The sequence below is a fragment of the Trachurus trachurus genome (genome assembly GCF_905171665.1).
Source record: "Trachurus trachurus genome assembly, chromosome: 16".
Taxonomy (NCBI): Eukaryota; Metazoa; Chordata; class Actinopteri; order Carangiformes; family Carangidae; genus Trachurus; species Trachurus trachurus.
The window spans coordinates 17,199,113-17,212,227 of NC_139902.1; the positions used below are offsets into that span (position 1 = coordinate 17,199,113).

At 41.3% G+C, this 13,115-nt stretch overlaps 1 protein-coding gene across 3 annotated transcripts; it reads right to left on the bottom strand.

Annotated features, from left to right (window-relative positions):
* Positions 1-18: 18 nt before the first annotated feature.
* Positions 19-10,169, bottom strand: pals2a (protein associated with LIN7 2, MAGUK p55 family member a). Of its 3 annotated transcripts, none has more exons than XM_083989676.1 (14): positions 10,013-10,169; positions 8,153-8,237; positions 7,527-7,650; positions 6,625-6,740; positions 5,001-5,153; positions 4,068-4,217; positions 3,592-3,819; positions 2,605-2,736; positions 2,392-2,494; positions 2,187-2,258; positions 1,928-2,089; positions 1,621-1,823; positions 1,411-1,539; positions 19-1,045 (listed from the first exon to the last, which is right to left on the bottom strand). In XM_083989676.1, the coding sequence occupies exons 3-14, from the start codon at positions 7,555-7,557 to the stop codon at positions 869-871; spliced, it is 1,656 nt and encodes a 551-aa protein (XP_083845802.1). In that variant the 5' UTR covers positions 7,558-7,650; positions 8,153-8,237; positions 10,013-10,169; the 3' UTR covers positions 19-868. The 3 variants fall into 3 exon arrangements, with proteins under 3 accessions (XP_083845802.1, XP_083845803.1, XP_083845804.1); XM_083989677.1 differs by having other exon boundaries at positions 7,527-7,668; XM_083989678.1 differs by lacking the exon at positions 7,527-7,650.
* Between the last annotated feature and the right edge of the window lie 2,946 nt (positions 10,170-13,115).

Here is a 13,115-nt window from a genome sequence, read left to right on the forward strand (position 1 = left end):
TATTTAAAACAGTTAAGTTGTTTTTAGTAATATCACATCAAAAGGGATGGTTCACTGAGATGCAGTACCCTGCTGTGGAAAGTTTTTTTTTTTTTTCTTTCTTCCAGACAAACAAACAGCACCGTGTCAACTGGTCTAACAGTCCATAACACATACATGATCCAAATGTCTGACAATCAATCAACATAATTAATGTTTGTTGTGCTTGAGTGAAAGAGAGATAATGGTAAACACTACAGTATTACTCTTCTTCCTGTACAACATCAAACAGTGACTGGCATGACATGTTCCTTTTATTAAGGTTAAACTGCAAAGACGCCAGGGCCTAGACGTAACCTTCATAAGGTCTCAAAAAATGACACTACTCTACGTGAATGACGACAGGTTCTTAGTGACAAATGAGATGACGTACTGGAGGCAGAAGCACTGTAAACTGTAACACTGAGGTATTGTCCTTTTCAATGAGCAAGCCCTCCTTGTTTTTGTAGAATAAATACACGTTACCTATCTTACATACAGATGTAAAATTAAAATAACAGGACATGGCAAAAGCTGCTTTTGTTTTTTAAAACATCCTGACACACAGGCCAGTAATCTCTTATGATCCATTTCAATAGAAAGCTTAGTTTAAAAAAATGTTTTTTTTGCCAATAAGTACACTTCCTGTGTGTTGTCAGTTGCATAGTGTGCTCTTAAGGAATCTGGCAATTCAGATCAAGGTGACTCTGATGCAGCTTTGTGCAAGACCCAAATTCACACAGGGCTGATGTCCAAAACGTTTTGTTTGTGTGCAGTACAGGGTTGTGTCCCCATTCATCCCAGGCCCAGCAGCTCTGAACAGCTCCATCCATCCAGCGGGGGTCAAGCATCAGTAGACCCAGCTGACTGGAACCCACTGTGGCTCTACGAATAATCGCTCCACCGCCTCCTGCAGCTTGTCAAAGGCCTTGTCCAGATTGTCATTGACAATAGTCAGATCAAAGTAGTGGCTGTACGCCCGGCGGATCCTTGCGCTCTCGTCCACAGTCTTCTTCAAATCGTTCTCCTAGTACAGAGAGAGATTCAGATCATTACAATAATGGAGGCATCAACCACTTATAAGCAACTCCCATTATAACCAATATGTATTCAGAGAAGCTTAAAGAGGAACTATGCAAGTCCGGTCGCTTTTCCGCTGTTTTGCTAACCCTCCTCCTGGCCATGTGCATTTGTTTACAACAAAGCCTTTGAGAAAATCAATAGAGCGATAGATAACATTATATATATATTACAACGTGTATATTTATGTAGTTTAATCTTTCATAAACAAGAGATTACAGGTTACTCCAAAGCTGTTTAATTAAGGTAAAATGTAGCATAGTTCATCTACAAATCCTGCATAGTTCCCCTTTAAATCCACACAAAACTTACTGTGAGTAGTTTGGTAGTAAGTCCAGCATCTACTACAGCTTTGTGCATAGCTCTTAGTGTGTCCAGCTCAGGAGCAGCAATAAACACCACGAATGGTATAAACTCAGCAGTCTTCAACACTTTCAGAGCCTGAACAAAAAACAGATTGTCACAACCAAAGCTTGAGGGGAAAGAAAATCTACACACTGAGTGTGCGTGCCTGAAATTAACCTGAGGGTTGACGTCCAGGATGCAGGTGCGACCCATAGCCACCACTTCATGGATCGAATCGATCTTGGTGCCATAAAGGTTGCCATCGTACTCGCCGTGCTCCAGGTACCGGCTCTCCTTGATGTCCTTCTCCATCTCTTCCCTTGTTACAAAACAGTAGTTCTGTCCATCTTTCTCCTCTTCTCGGGGATGCCGTGACGTGACTGAAGGTGAAAAGGGGGGGAAAGGTGTGACATGCGCCCTGGCAGGAAATCTAGTCCGAGTAAAGACAATTGAACTGCCTCGGCTGTCTGTCTCGCACACTCACAGGGTACAGTGGTTCCATATCTCAGAGGATTCAAGAGAATAAGTCTGTTCTTCAGGCTGCGTCTGCCAACTCCCTGGGCTCCAATCAAAACAAGCGTTTTCCTCTGGAACGGTGGCATCTTTGCTACCTCCTCATAGATCTGCAGCTCAAAACGGTCAAACTCTGTTCAAAGCAAGACAAGGGGCTGAATTAGTTCTGTGTTTCTCCACACTGTTAAAATCTCTTGTATGTACAAAGGATAACAAGAAGTGACACCCACCAGCGTTCTTGGCAGTGAGGTACATCATCTTTTTCTTCTTTTTCTTTGCAGTTCGAGTTCCACAGAGCATCCCTGAGCCACATACAGAGAGTGTCAGGTCACCACAAGGTGGTGCTAAAGCCAAGAGATGTTTGACTATCACGATAAAACAAATAAGAGTAACTGGTTATCATGGCGTGAAGGACAGAGCACAATTTGTACTGACCACTACCAGAAGCGTCCCAGTCTCTTCTCACAAAAGCTTTCCTCTTCTCCTCCAGGAACTGACTGGGGATGAGGCCAGTGGCTCCACCGACAACTTTGCGTGCCTGAATGGAAATCAGAATAGTTGAGAGACGATAATACCTCATATACAGCTCCCAACCAGCCATGCTGCTCTGGTCAAAGTAGCGCTGTTGTTCACCACCACGGAGCTCACCTGCCACCAGTTGGGGTCCTGCTTGTTTACTACATGGAGAATCTCTCCCTTGGAGAAGGCCAGACCAGCCTCTTTACAAGGGATCAGGTTGTCTGTGGTCGGGTTATAGTTGAAGTGTGGCTTCAGATAAACCTACAGTTTTAGGGTGTGAACAAGAAATCAGAGAGTTCAGTCACACCAAGAGCAAATACAACAATGACACGTCTTAGAGCCAGTAACATGGCTGTAGAATAAACTAATGATATACCTCTTATTTAAAACTGTTGAGTGCATGCCCACTTTTGTTTTTACTAAACACTCAAATTAAATTAAGTAGTTCTTAGAGAGTTGGTTGTGCTTCCTCTGTTTTGAACATTTTCCTTGCAACTATTAAAGATTCACTCATGAGATCAGATCAGACAGAGCAGTCAAGGAGATTTTAATTTTTCAGGGTCGCTGATAGATTTATCACAAGCATGTTTTTTTCCCGCTTTGGTGGCATAATTCACAAGTCAAATCTTCAACCGTGACTGAAACCCAACAAATACATAAGTAAACAGTAGAATGAGGTCATCCGATCCTCCCAGGCACAAAGGTCAGTGTCTGACATAACCCCACATACTGCTCCTCAGTATCAGCTGCTGTGTGTGCCTGTTACAGTAAGAAGAAGAGGAGAGGGGAGAGGGGGGGGGGGGCTCCAGTGAATAGTGTGCTGTATGTCCCAGATAGTGTGGAGTGATATTAATAGACCCTCAGCGGGCTCCATTTTCAGAAGCCTGGCATTCTAAGATCGGCCAGGTCAGGCAGCCCTCGCCCAATCCCTGACAGGTACAGTATAACCCCTGACCAGCCTCCAGTGCACCACCACATACCCATCACTGCCGCTGTATCCCTGTGCATTTACAGCTGTGATTTCAAGAAATGTTACATGAGCAGATGTAAAGAAAAAAATATTCTGAGATGCTAAAACAGGAAACATCATTTGCAGCATCTCCCTCCCTTCCTCACCTGTGGCGGTGCCGGTGTGTCTTTGTAGCTTGGCAGGACTTTGAGTGTGATGCTCCCACTGCAGTCCCTCAGCAGCTCCTGGAGTTCATGGGGGTTGCTGCCGACCTCGCGACCGTTCACCTCGCGGATTATGTCCCCGGCGTGCAGCATGCCCTGCCTGTCAATCGAGCTGCCGTGCAGGATCCGTGCGATCACCATTTCTCCTTGCTCCACACGGAACGTCACTCCCTGAAAGAGAGTAGCACTCATTCAGTTTCATACGTCCGCACTTCAGAAATCACTACGGAGGCCAATTTCATGGGTTGGTCAGTGTAGCTGCAGTAAAAGGACTCACTCGTCTTGAGAGATTACATGAAACTGTCTCACTGTTCTCACTGATGGTCAATAAAAGAGGAGGTGTTAAGTGCTTCACAGCTTTACAGGAGTAGTTCATGTTACCTCGAGTTGTGGTCGGTGTACATGCCTGAAAGACTTACCAGGGGCTCCCCAGCTTTCTTCTGGATGCCAATCATCCTGACAGCATCAGCTGGCATGAGTGAGCTGGTCATCACAGCATCGCTGTTCACTGCAGTGTGGGGCATTTCATAGCACTTTGCAGCCACTTTGTCATGAGCCTCTATCAAAGACTGAGACAGAAAGATTGGAGGAAGAGAGAGAGAGAGAGAGAGAGAGAGAGAGAGAGAGAGAGAGAGAGAGAGAGAGAGAGAGAGAAATGAAAAATACATCTAGCTCACAATCTCTGTAGCTTCAAGTACATTTTCAACATCTTTTTCTGAAAAAAAGACAGCAATCACAGCTGCGATTGTGCTACTATGTGGTAGCTTCTACGAGAATACAAAAAGCTACAGTGGCAGGCATTGCAACAGGCATTTAACACTAAAACATCAAAACGTAAAAGCATCAATCACTTGGCTGTACACATTCCTTTGACACAACCCTTTCTAAAAAGACATTCCCATGCCTGCATTGACAGGATTAACTATTAAATAAAGAAGATGAACCATATTTTTTCTTACCCGTTGCAGCCTCAACATAGAGTTAGCATTAGTCAGAAACCACTAACTGCATCAGCAAATGTGAGGATTTACTGAAAGAGAAGGTGACACGGCCTTCTCCCCCTCACTTTACTCACATAACTCAGCCTGCTATTGGCCCGAGGAAATACACCCCCACCCTCCCATGCTGCAGCTAGCAAGTGGTCGAGAATATAAAGGGCGACAAAGAAAAAGAGCTGTTTAACAGGCACTTCAGAGAAAATTAGGCAATGGTTGGAGTAAAAAGCTCAAACATCCCATTCCCACACACACACAAAACACAAGCTCGACCATTCATCCTATAAATCTCCGGTCTATTCATCCCCATTTGAACCCAGCAACAATTGTGTACCAGAGGAACGAGGCCTAAGATACCTTAAAGTGAGGCTCCTGAAGGATTTTGGCAAGCTCTGCAGCGACAGCATCTTTTTCTGGCAGGTTGTTGAGGGAATCCAGGATCTCTGTGACCAGCTGAACATTATTGTCCCGCACAGCTTGTAACTTCACTTCCTCAAGACGCTCATGAGCCTACACAGAAAACACAAGAACTCTGTTGAAAGATATTTGTGCCAATAAAAAGGGATTTCTTTTTTCTTTTACCAATTTGAGGAAAGAAATGTTGCAGAATGTCATGGTTTTCAGGGATCAGAACAACCACATCTACATTTTTGGCTTAGTATTTTTTTGTTGTTTTAGTAAAACAGCTCTGGTGCTGAGCCTTTCACAAACCCTATTCACAGGATATTTTGTCCATTCAGTCTATTCCCTTCAAATATACTGTATTTGCTTTTCTTAAGACAGCTACCATCCCAGCGACTGCAATTCATTACATTTTTATTATTGTTTGGACATTGGAAATATGAAAAATATCTCTGTCACAAGCTTAATTGACCCACCTACACATGAACAAAATAGCAAGGCAAAGAAATAAGAAAAAAAAGAACTCTTCTTTGAACTAGTTTAACCAAAAAGCCCTAATTGGTAGACAGATGAGAGCAGTAATTACATACGTCGTTCTGTGTTGCTAATTGTGCATCTCAGAGTTAATACATAATGACATATTGTTCCATCTCCTCTGATAAAACACTATATTGTCTCTAACGTTTCTCTTGTGCTCACACACATCAAGTTACAGTGAGATGCCATCAAAACGGCAATATTCTTCATCAAACTATCACTGAGATACAGAGGCAGAAAAAGGAAATGAACAGTTAAACATTAGAAATTAAATGTGGTTCCATCTACCAGGAAATTTTCTAGTATCTAAGGAGAGCGGAGCTATGTTTGCTAGAAATTAGGACAAGAGCTTGCCTTTGTGACAGGTTTTCTATAGAAATCATTCTATTTATAGATGCAGTAGTTGAACCTGATGACCTCAATCTGCATTGGAGATTTTTTTCCTGTTATGTAAGCCATTCATTCGTCATGCTGTCATCTTCTTTTAGCATGACAAAATTTTTACACTTTAACTGAGGTTAAAAGATACATTTGCTGTCTATTTTAACAATAAAAAAAAAACCTTTTGAATGTTATGCTTCCATTCAATTGTTCAATAACTACAGGAGTTGTACTGTGCGACCATGCTCATAGTACATTTGATGCTTGTTTGTTCTTCTAATGATGGGAAGCGTTACACTGCGCCCTAAATGTGAGATATTTCCTGCGTGTAATTTAACCTTGACACCGGAAAAGTGGGCACACAGCAAGCAAGATTAGTTCATGACATGTCATGAGGTATAACATTACAAGACACAGTTTGTTTACAGATACACATCCTTGCTCAAAAAGCATTGCAAATTGTGCTTCAGGATTTAAAATAGGTTGGTGAGCTCCATTTGGTCTAACTGTCAGGAAGAGTTAACCATCCTCTGGAGGGACACGTGACACTTACTACATTTGCTCCTCCTCTCTACTATAGCTAGAGCTTGATGACCAGCTAATGAGATTACCGCTCTGTGTATGCATGCATGCATATCTGTGTGTAGCTGCAGGGTGTTACCTTGGCAAGGGAGCGGACGATGGGACTCTCCATGATGCCTTTGAGGAAGATGAGGTCAATATCTTTGGCTCCTCCTGATGGCAGGTCTTTAAGGTTGTCTAGTACCTGCTGCATTACTGAAGAGGAAAAAGAGTGCACGTCAAAATTGGTCTAAATTTTAAAAAATAAATTCCAACGACGCTGCTTTGTGAATACAGGCAAAACTGTCTGTGACACACAAAGCTTATTGCCAGTAATAATTAAAATTCTGAGCCAATGAAAAGACAGATGGAAAAAAACAACAAAACAGTGTGACTATAATAAGAGCTTATAAGGCAAGAACAATAAGTGGACTGTCAGTCAATGGGCCAATTCACTGAGAACGTCCCTCATTTCCATGAGTCACAAAGGAATTATTCTACTAATAGGTCTGCCTTGTAGGGACTGAAAGCACGTAGCAAGACACTAATGCCAAACTAGCTATTATTAACCAGTCAATTTGACACAACAAAATTAATGCATCATTTTATAATTTCCAGTACTTATCTGTCCATTAAAATAGGATTTATCATACACCCTGAGAGCAATAAGCAAACCATTTGTCTTCATCAGTTTTTGTCAGACAGTTTGTACTTAAGTAGACAAAAAAATTAAGGTCTGACAGGATATCCTTAAAAATGAATGTAGCCACTATAAAACAAACTAGTACAACATTTGTCTGTTTTGTAATATGTGATTCTGCTTTATTTCACGTAGGGGACAAATGTGAATATTCAGAGGCAGCAGCAAACACACCCACACAACTATCTCTGGGCAATACGCACCGTTTCTTCAAATGTTAATTGAATGTCAACTATAAAAAAAAATTTGCACACAGCATTATAACAGTCCTGTGCAAAAGAACTTTGTCTGTGACAGCTTACCTGAGCCAGACTTTGCATTGGCCACAGTCATGATTATTATTCCTCAGCTCAGGACGTTGAAACTCTCTAGCACGGTCAAAAGCCACCCAACTGCCCGCTTATAGAAACCAGTGCAACTGGAGTGCTGCAGAAGGTAGGAAACCTGCTCAAGTCAGTATAACGTTCACTAAAATCCCCACAAGCCATGTCAAAAGAGAGACATTTGCCAATATGTATTTCTGTAGAGCTCATGGGAATGATGATGCATGAGAAATAGCACAGAAAAAATGTCTCAGTGTTTCTGCACATGTTAATACAGTGAGCAATGAGCATTTATGAATTAAGGGGATGACAAAGAAAGCTATTGAATGAAAATGGGTCTCCCATCTGTCAGGCTAAAGGTTGTGCCAACCACACACAGGGAGGCCCCTGGGACTGGGACTGTACAAACACAGTGTCCCAACAGAGTGAGGCAAAAACAGATCTGCCCCTGCCTCATAGGTAGGTGGACAAACAAGTACAGACCACCACACATTAAACTGTATAAACATCATAAATGAAGCATTGTAGTTCATGTCAACAAAGACAGCAAACAGACAGATGATCAGATTGAGCCAAAAGGAAGACCATGAATGGCATAAACTCACCTACGAGCTATGTTCAAATCATCAGTGCAGCACTCCGACACGGAGCCACACGTTTTCTACAAAACACTCATCTGGTTCCTCCGGGCTAAAGAGAAAGGGGAGGGAAACAAATCACATTACTTAGTATTGAATTGTCCCAGACAGCCAAAGGCCTCTTGGGTCCTGATAAAATCACCACACGCTGGTACGTAAGCTCCTCTCTACCCCAGGGGGGCCTTCATTGGCCAGGAATTTCCTGTTCAGGGCGCAGACTTTCTGGTTCTCCAAATGTACAAGACAATCATAGCAATTGGCACCATGTCATATCAAACTCCTAAAGAGTGTGACTCAGTGTGACTCGGTATTAATAGTGCTCTATGGATTTAAAAATGTTAAAAGCTCCGAAGCTGAAGCTGAAGCTGTACCTGTACCTACATGGGACATTTCATCTGTATGCGGACAATTAATACACATGTATGTTTCAAAATGCTGGAATACATCAAGAACAATTAATGGTGTTTCATATACTAAATATTCCTAACAATAAAGGAATAATGCTGACTTTAAAATAATGCTGGAATATTAAAGCAATTTCTGAATCTGATTTTTTTTTTTTTTTTTTTTTTTTTTACATATCTTGGACAGGTGTATAGCATAGACTGTAAAAAGAAGGTGTATAGCCTAGATGTTACTAAGCCTGTCCATGCCTTGCTGGTGATGGTGTAAAAATGCAATATATTTTTGGGTTATTTGAACTTTTGGTCAGGCAAAAACAGGACATTAGAAGACTTATGTGCATTATGTGCATTTGTCTCATAACGTTTTATATTTGGGGCAACATCAATGTATGGCATCAGATTCATGACATAACCTAGCACGACGAGGCATTACTTACATGTAAACTAAAAGTCTGACCTATAAGGCAACAACAAACTAAGTGACACTAAAGTTTCAAGAAGATACAAGATAAAGAGTATGAGCCACTTCATTCACAGTCCTCGGGGATTTAAAGACGGTCGTGTTGAATGGGGCTCAGATGGGACCATGAGCACGCAGGACACCGCCTCCTCCTCCACCCACCCGTCCCGTACTACAGAGACACGTGAGGAGGGGCAGCCAGCCCACAGTGGGAGGTGAGCGGCTCGGTGCTCGTGGATAGGTCCGTAACGACTCGTACTTATAACGTTAACAAAAGTCACAAAGTTACAACAACTTCCAACCAAAACTAGTATTTTCAACACCAACACGCTCGCACTGCAGCGAGTGTGACACTTGTTAAGCTGCTGAAGCTGCACCTCCGACATGAACTACCTCAGCTAATATGAATACACTAGCCACTGGCAGCTAATTAGCAGCGCTGAATCGACACTTAAGTGTTAATACACAACGACTGGACATTTTAAAAATCAATTACACTGCAGCTACAACACGTCACGGTCCGTTATCGGTAAATCCACCGCTGCCTGTCCCGTTACAAGTTAGTGTGAGCCGCCGCTGGGTTAGATGGCTCGTTAGGGCAAGTTAGCAATGCTAATGACTCCTTCTCAAACACTAGCGTGCGCTTAACACGTGTAAGACACATTTCAGACTGTCACCTAATAATGTTACCTCAAACTAACAGTCGAGTCTGTGAAAACAACAACAACAACTCCACTCGTTCGTGTTTTCGTGTAACGTGGTACTAGAAAGGTAGAGTCGGTCACAAGTCCGGTCTTTAGCCAGTTAGCAGCTAACAGTGTAATATCATGTGGCTCCAAACCAGCTAGCCGCGGTTATAGCCGCTGCTGGTCCAGTAGTGAGAGCCGAGAGAGAAACCATAGGGGTCCCGTGATGAGACAGTCGCTTAACCCGTCTGGAGGGAAGTATTTAATGATACTTTACCTAATTTAATCAGTAGCTATCATCCGGTCACGCTGTCGTGGTTCCCTTCATTTCAAAGTTTCGCAGACCACTTGCGCAATAGTAGTAACTTGTTAGTGCATTTCCAGTGAGGCTTGCCTTGCCTTCTTGCCCTGCGTCCCTTCCCTCGGTTCCCCCCCGTCCACACAGATTGTGCCGTGCTGCTAATGACATCCAATGCCGTACAAGTTATATCTAGCCTGGTGAATTCCTGCACTGCTACCCACCCATGTAATTTACTGTAAACACTACTCCAATATTGAATACCAGGAGTCTAGACTAGAAGCTATGTCGAGGTAAACTGCCTTTATGTAGTTATTGTTTCCCCATCCAATCAATTAGCCCCACACTTAAAAAAAAAAAACCTCTTTGCTCCTTTTGTTTGTAGACTGTCGCCTATAACATTGCAATATTGAGTTGACTGCTCACTGCAGCCAATTTCAGAATACATATCCAATCGTCTTAAATTAAAAAATATTTGGATTTAATTGATTAATATGATTTCCCATTCACTGTTTATGGAGCAAAACATAAGAGGCTATATTGTGCATGCAGATATTTAAATATTAAACTTTTTGACTACACTTACCACATAAAGAAGACATGCTGTAGATGTTGCAGCTGTCAATGACACCAATAATATTCCCACATCTGTCCAATAAGTAATTTCATTTTTACCACACATCAGAAGGACAAAATGAAGCATTACCCCATTCACCAAATCAAGTAATTCAGCTGCAATGAAGCCTCTTCAAAGAGAACCAGTTTTGCCAGCTGGCATAGTTTTACTGGACCAGTAGCTTGGACCAGGTGTCACAACCGAGTCAGGCAAATTTTCAATGTTATGTGATTCGCTTTTGATGTATCCAGGTCACTTGATGGGATTAAACTGTTAATCTGTTTTCAGGCAGAGTGTAGGTACACCGCAGTAGGTTTGCTCTAACAAGTAAATGCTACACTGTAGTGTAGCCTACACAATTTATGATTAGTTTTTTGTTTTTTTCTCCTGCCTAAATTGAATATTAGCAGCAGACATGGATTATAGGGTATTTCTCCCAATTTAAAAATTCTCAAAATGTTTTGATGTCAGTGCACCAGTAGAGAGCACTGTTGCTCAGGAAACACAAGACATTGCACAGCAAATAGAGATACAACAGTGGCTAGATAGTACTGCTCGATACTTTATGAAATGATGGGAATACAGACGAAAGTAGGTGCATTATGCAATGTTTATTCCATGCAACAAAAGTTTAATTCATTTCAGTATCCTAACACACATGGCACCAGCTTTGAATTAGTCAGCCTCGATGTGACAGCTCCAACAGCATCACCACAGTGACACCCCATCATATCTGTAACATAAGTCAGTAAAAAGTGTGTTTTGTACTTTTGTACTTATATACATACAGGTACAAGAGGAACACCCACCACTTACTACAACCTTATGAAGTAGCTATAGTCAACACTTCTCTGACATGGTGTGAATAACTGGACATCATCAGCTTAACAGCTTCACAAGAATTAATCTACATTAATTATTACTAAATAATATTGATTATAGTATTTTTCAAGTATCTTTACATTTCTATCATGGGTTATATTGCATAAAAATGACAGAAAATGTAAATAAGTAGGGAAAAAAATGAAGCTGATATTAATGCAGGAAGCAGCTTTACAGATGTGTACAAGCCAGCCTAGTTTTGAAAACAGTTACCTCACATAGTTAGGTCCTGGAATACTCTCTGTGCTCTCCCGCACCAATACATCTGAAAACACAGTATCTGGAGTGTCTCTTTTCCCATACCTGTGCATAAAATAGACAAGCAACACATCAGTACACCTTTGCATGTATGTTGACTTTAACATTTCTGAGAATTTTATGCAATTTTAAGAACTTACCTCTGTCTTGTGATGAGGTTGATGTAGTGTCTTAGTGCAGAATAATATTTGGCGAGCTCTTCAGGTGGTGCACCTTCCCGGGGATTGGCAGGCTTGGCTGGATATGCATTTATGCCAGAATGAATACAAGACAGCAGGCAGAGAGCAAACATACCCAGCAGCATCCCAGCAGCGGCGCGAGTCCTGGATCACAGAAAAAAAATATTAGTCAAAATAAACTATAATTATCCAGTAAGGTCACTGTGTCAAATCAGAAATCAAAGCTAGAAGTTTGTAAACTACAAACGCCGTGCAAATACTCACTGACTTTAAAAGGAAAAGTCAGATTTCAATCAAAAAAGTGACAAAAAAATTGGCTTACATTATAACGTGACACTGCTGTTGTCGGTTTTCTCTCTGGTGAAGACACGTCTGTCAGATTCCCAACATTCGCCCGTTTTATAGTGTGTGTCGTGTGGGGAGGGAGGGTCATTTCTTTCACTTTTAGGGCACTCCTGAGAAATTTCCTTTTCTTCAGTAGGTTAGTAGTCCTTGAAAGGCAAGGCAGTGAAATAAATGGAGATACTAAAGCCTAAACATGTAGGGCATAAAAAAAAACTCTTATCCTTATGTTTACTGCTGAATCACATGCAATGAAACATACTGTAGGACTGCTTTTTTTTTTTCTTTTTACAATATTAAATTTGTGAAAATGTTGACTATTTTAATATATAAAATTAAGTGTGTAACAGATTTACTTGATCAACAGGTTTAATTACATATCATCTTACAGAGGCACACAGAATTGATTCATGCCAGTTGGATTATCGTCTTTTCAACATTTATTTGGAGGATAGAGAAGATAATACTTGATCACAGCATATTTTGCCCATTTGTTCAAAAAGAAATGTTCAAGCAGAAAGTCAAAACCTTTATTAATTTAGAGAGACCACTTAAGAGTCCTAACCAGCATAACAAGTTTCATTAAAACCAATGATGCGCAAGTGGAAGTGGTTGATGATGGTCTGCTGTTTTCACATTAATTTGAAAAATGTCCTGATGCCCTGGGTGTTTGGAAAGATGATGATTGACTTTAAAGAGATATGCAGAGTTATGCATGGATACTCTGAAATATATATTGTTAGAAATGAAATAAAAAGTAGCTACCTTGTTATCACATGATAGTGTCTGTGGGTTTTTGTTGTTG

Excerpts from the sequence above, each read along its gene's own strand:
- pals2a (XM_083989676.1), bottom strand. The coding sequence starts at position 7,557 with ATGACTGTGGCCAATGCAAAGTCTGGCTCAG. Across the intron at positions 5,154-6,624 it reads TCGTCCGCTCCCTTGCCAAG|GCTCATGAGCGTCTTGAGGA; the intron begins GTAACACCCTGC and ends TTTTCTGTGTAG. Across the intron at positions 1,540-1,620 it reads TCCTGGACGTCAACCCTCAG|GCTCTGAAAGTGTTGAAGAC; the intron begins GTTAATTTCAGG and ends TTTTTTGTTCAG.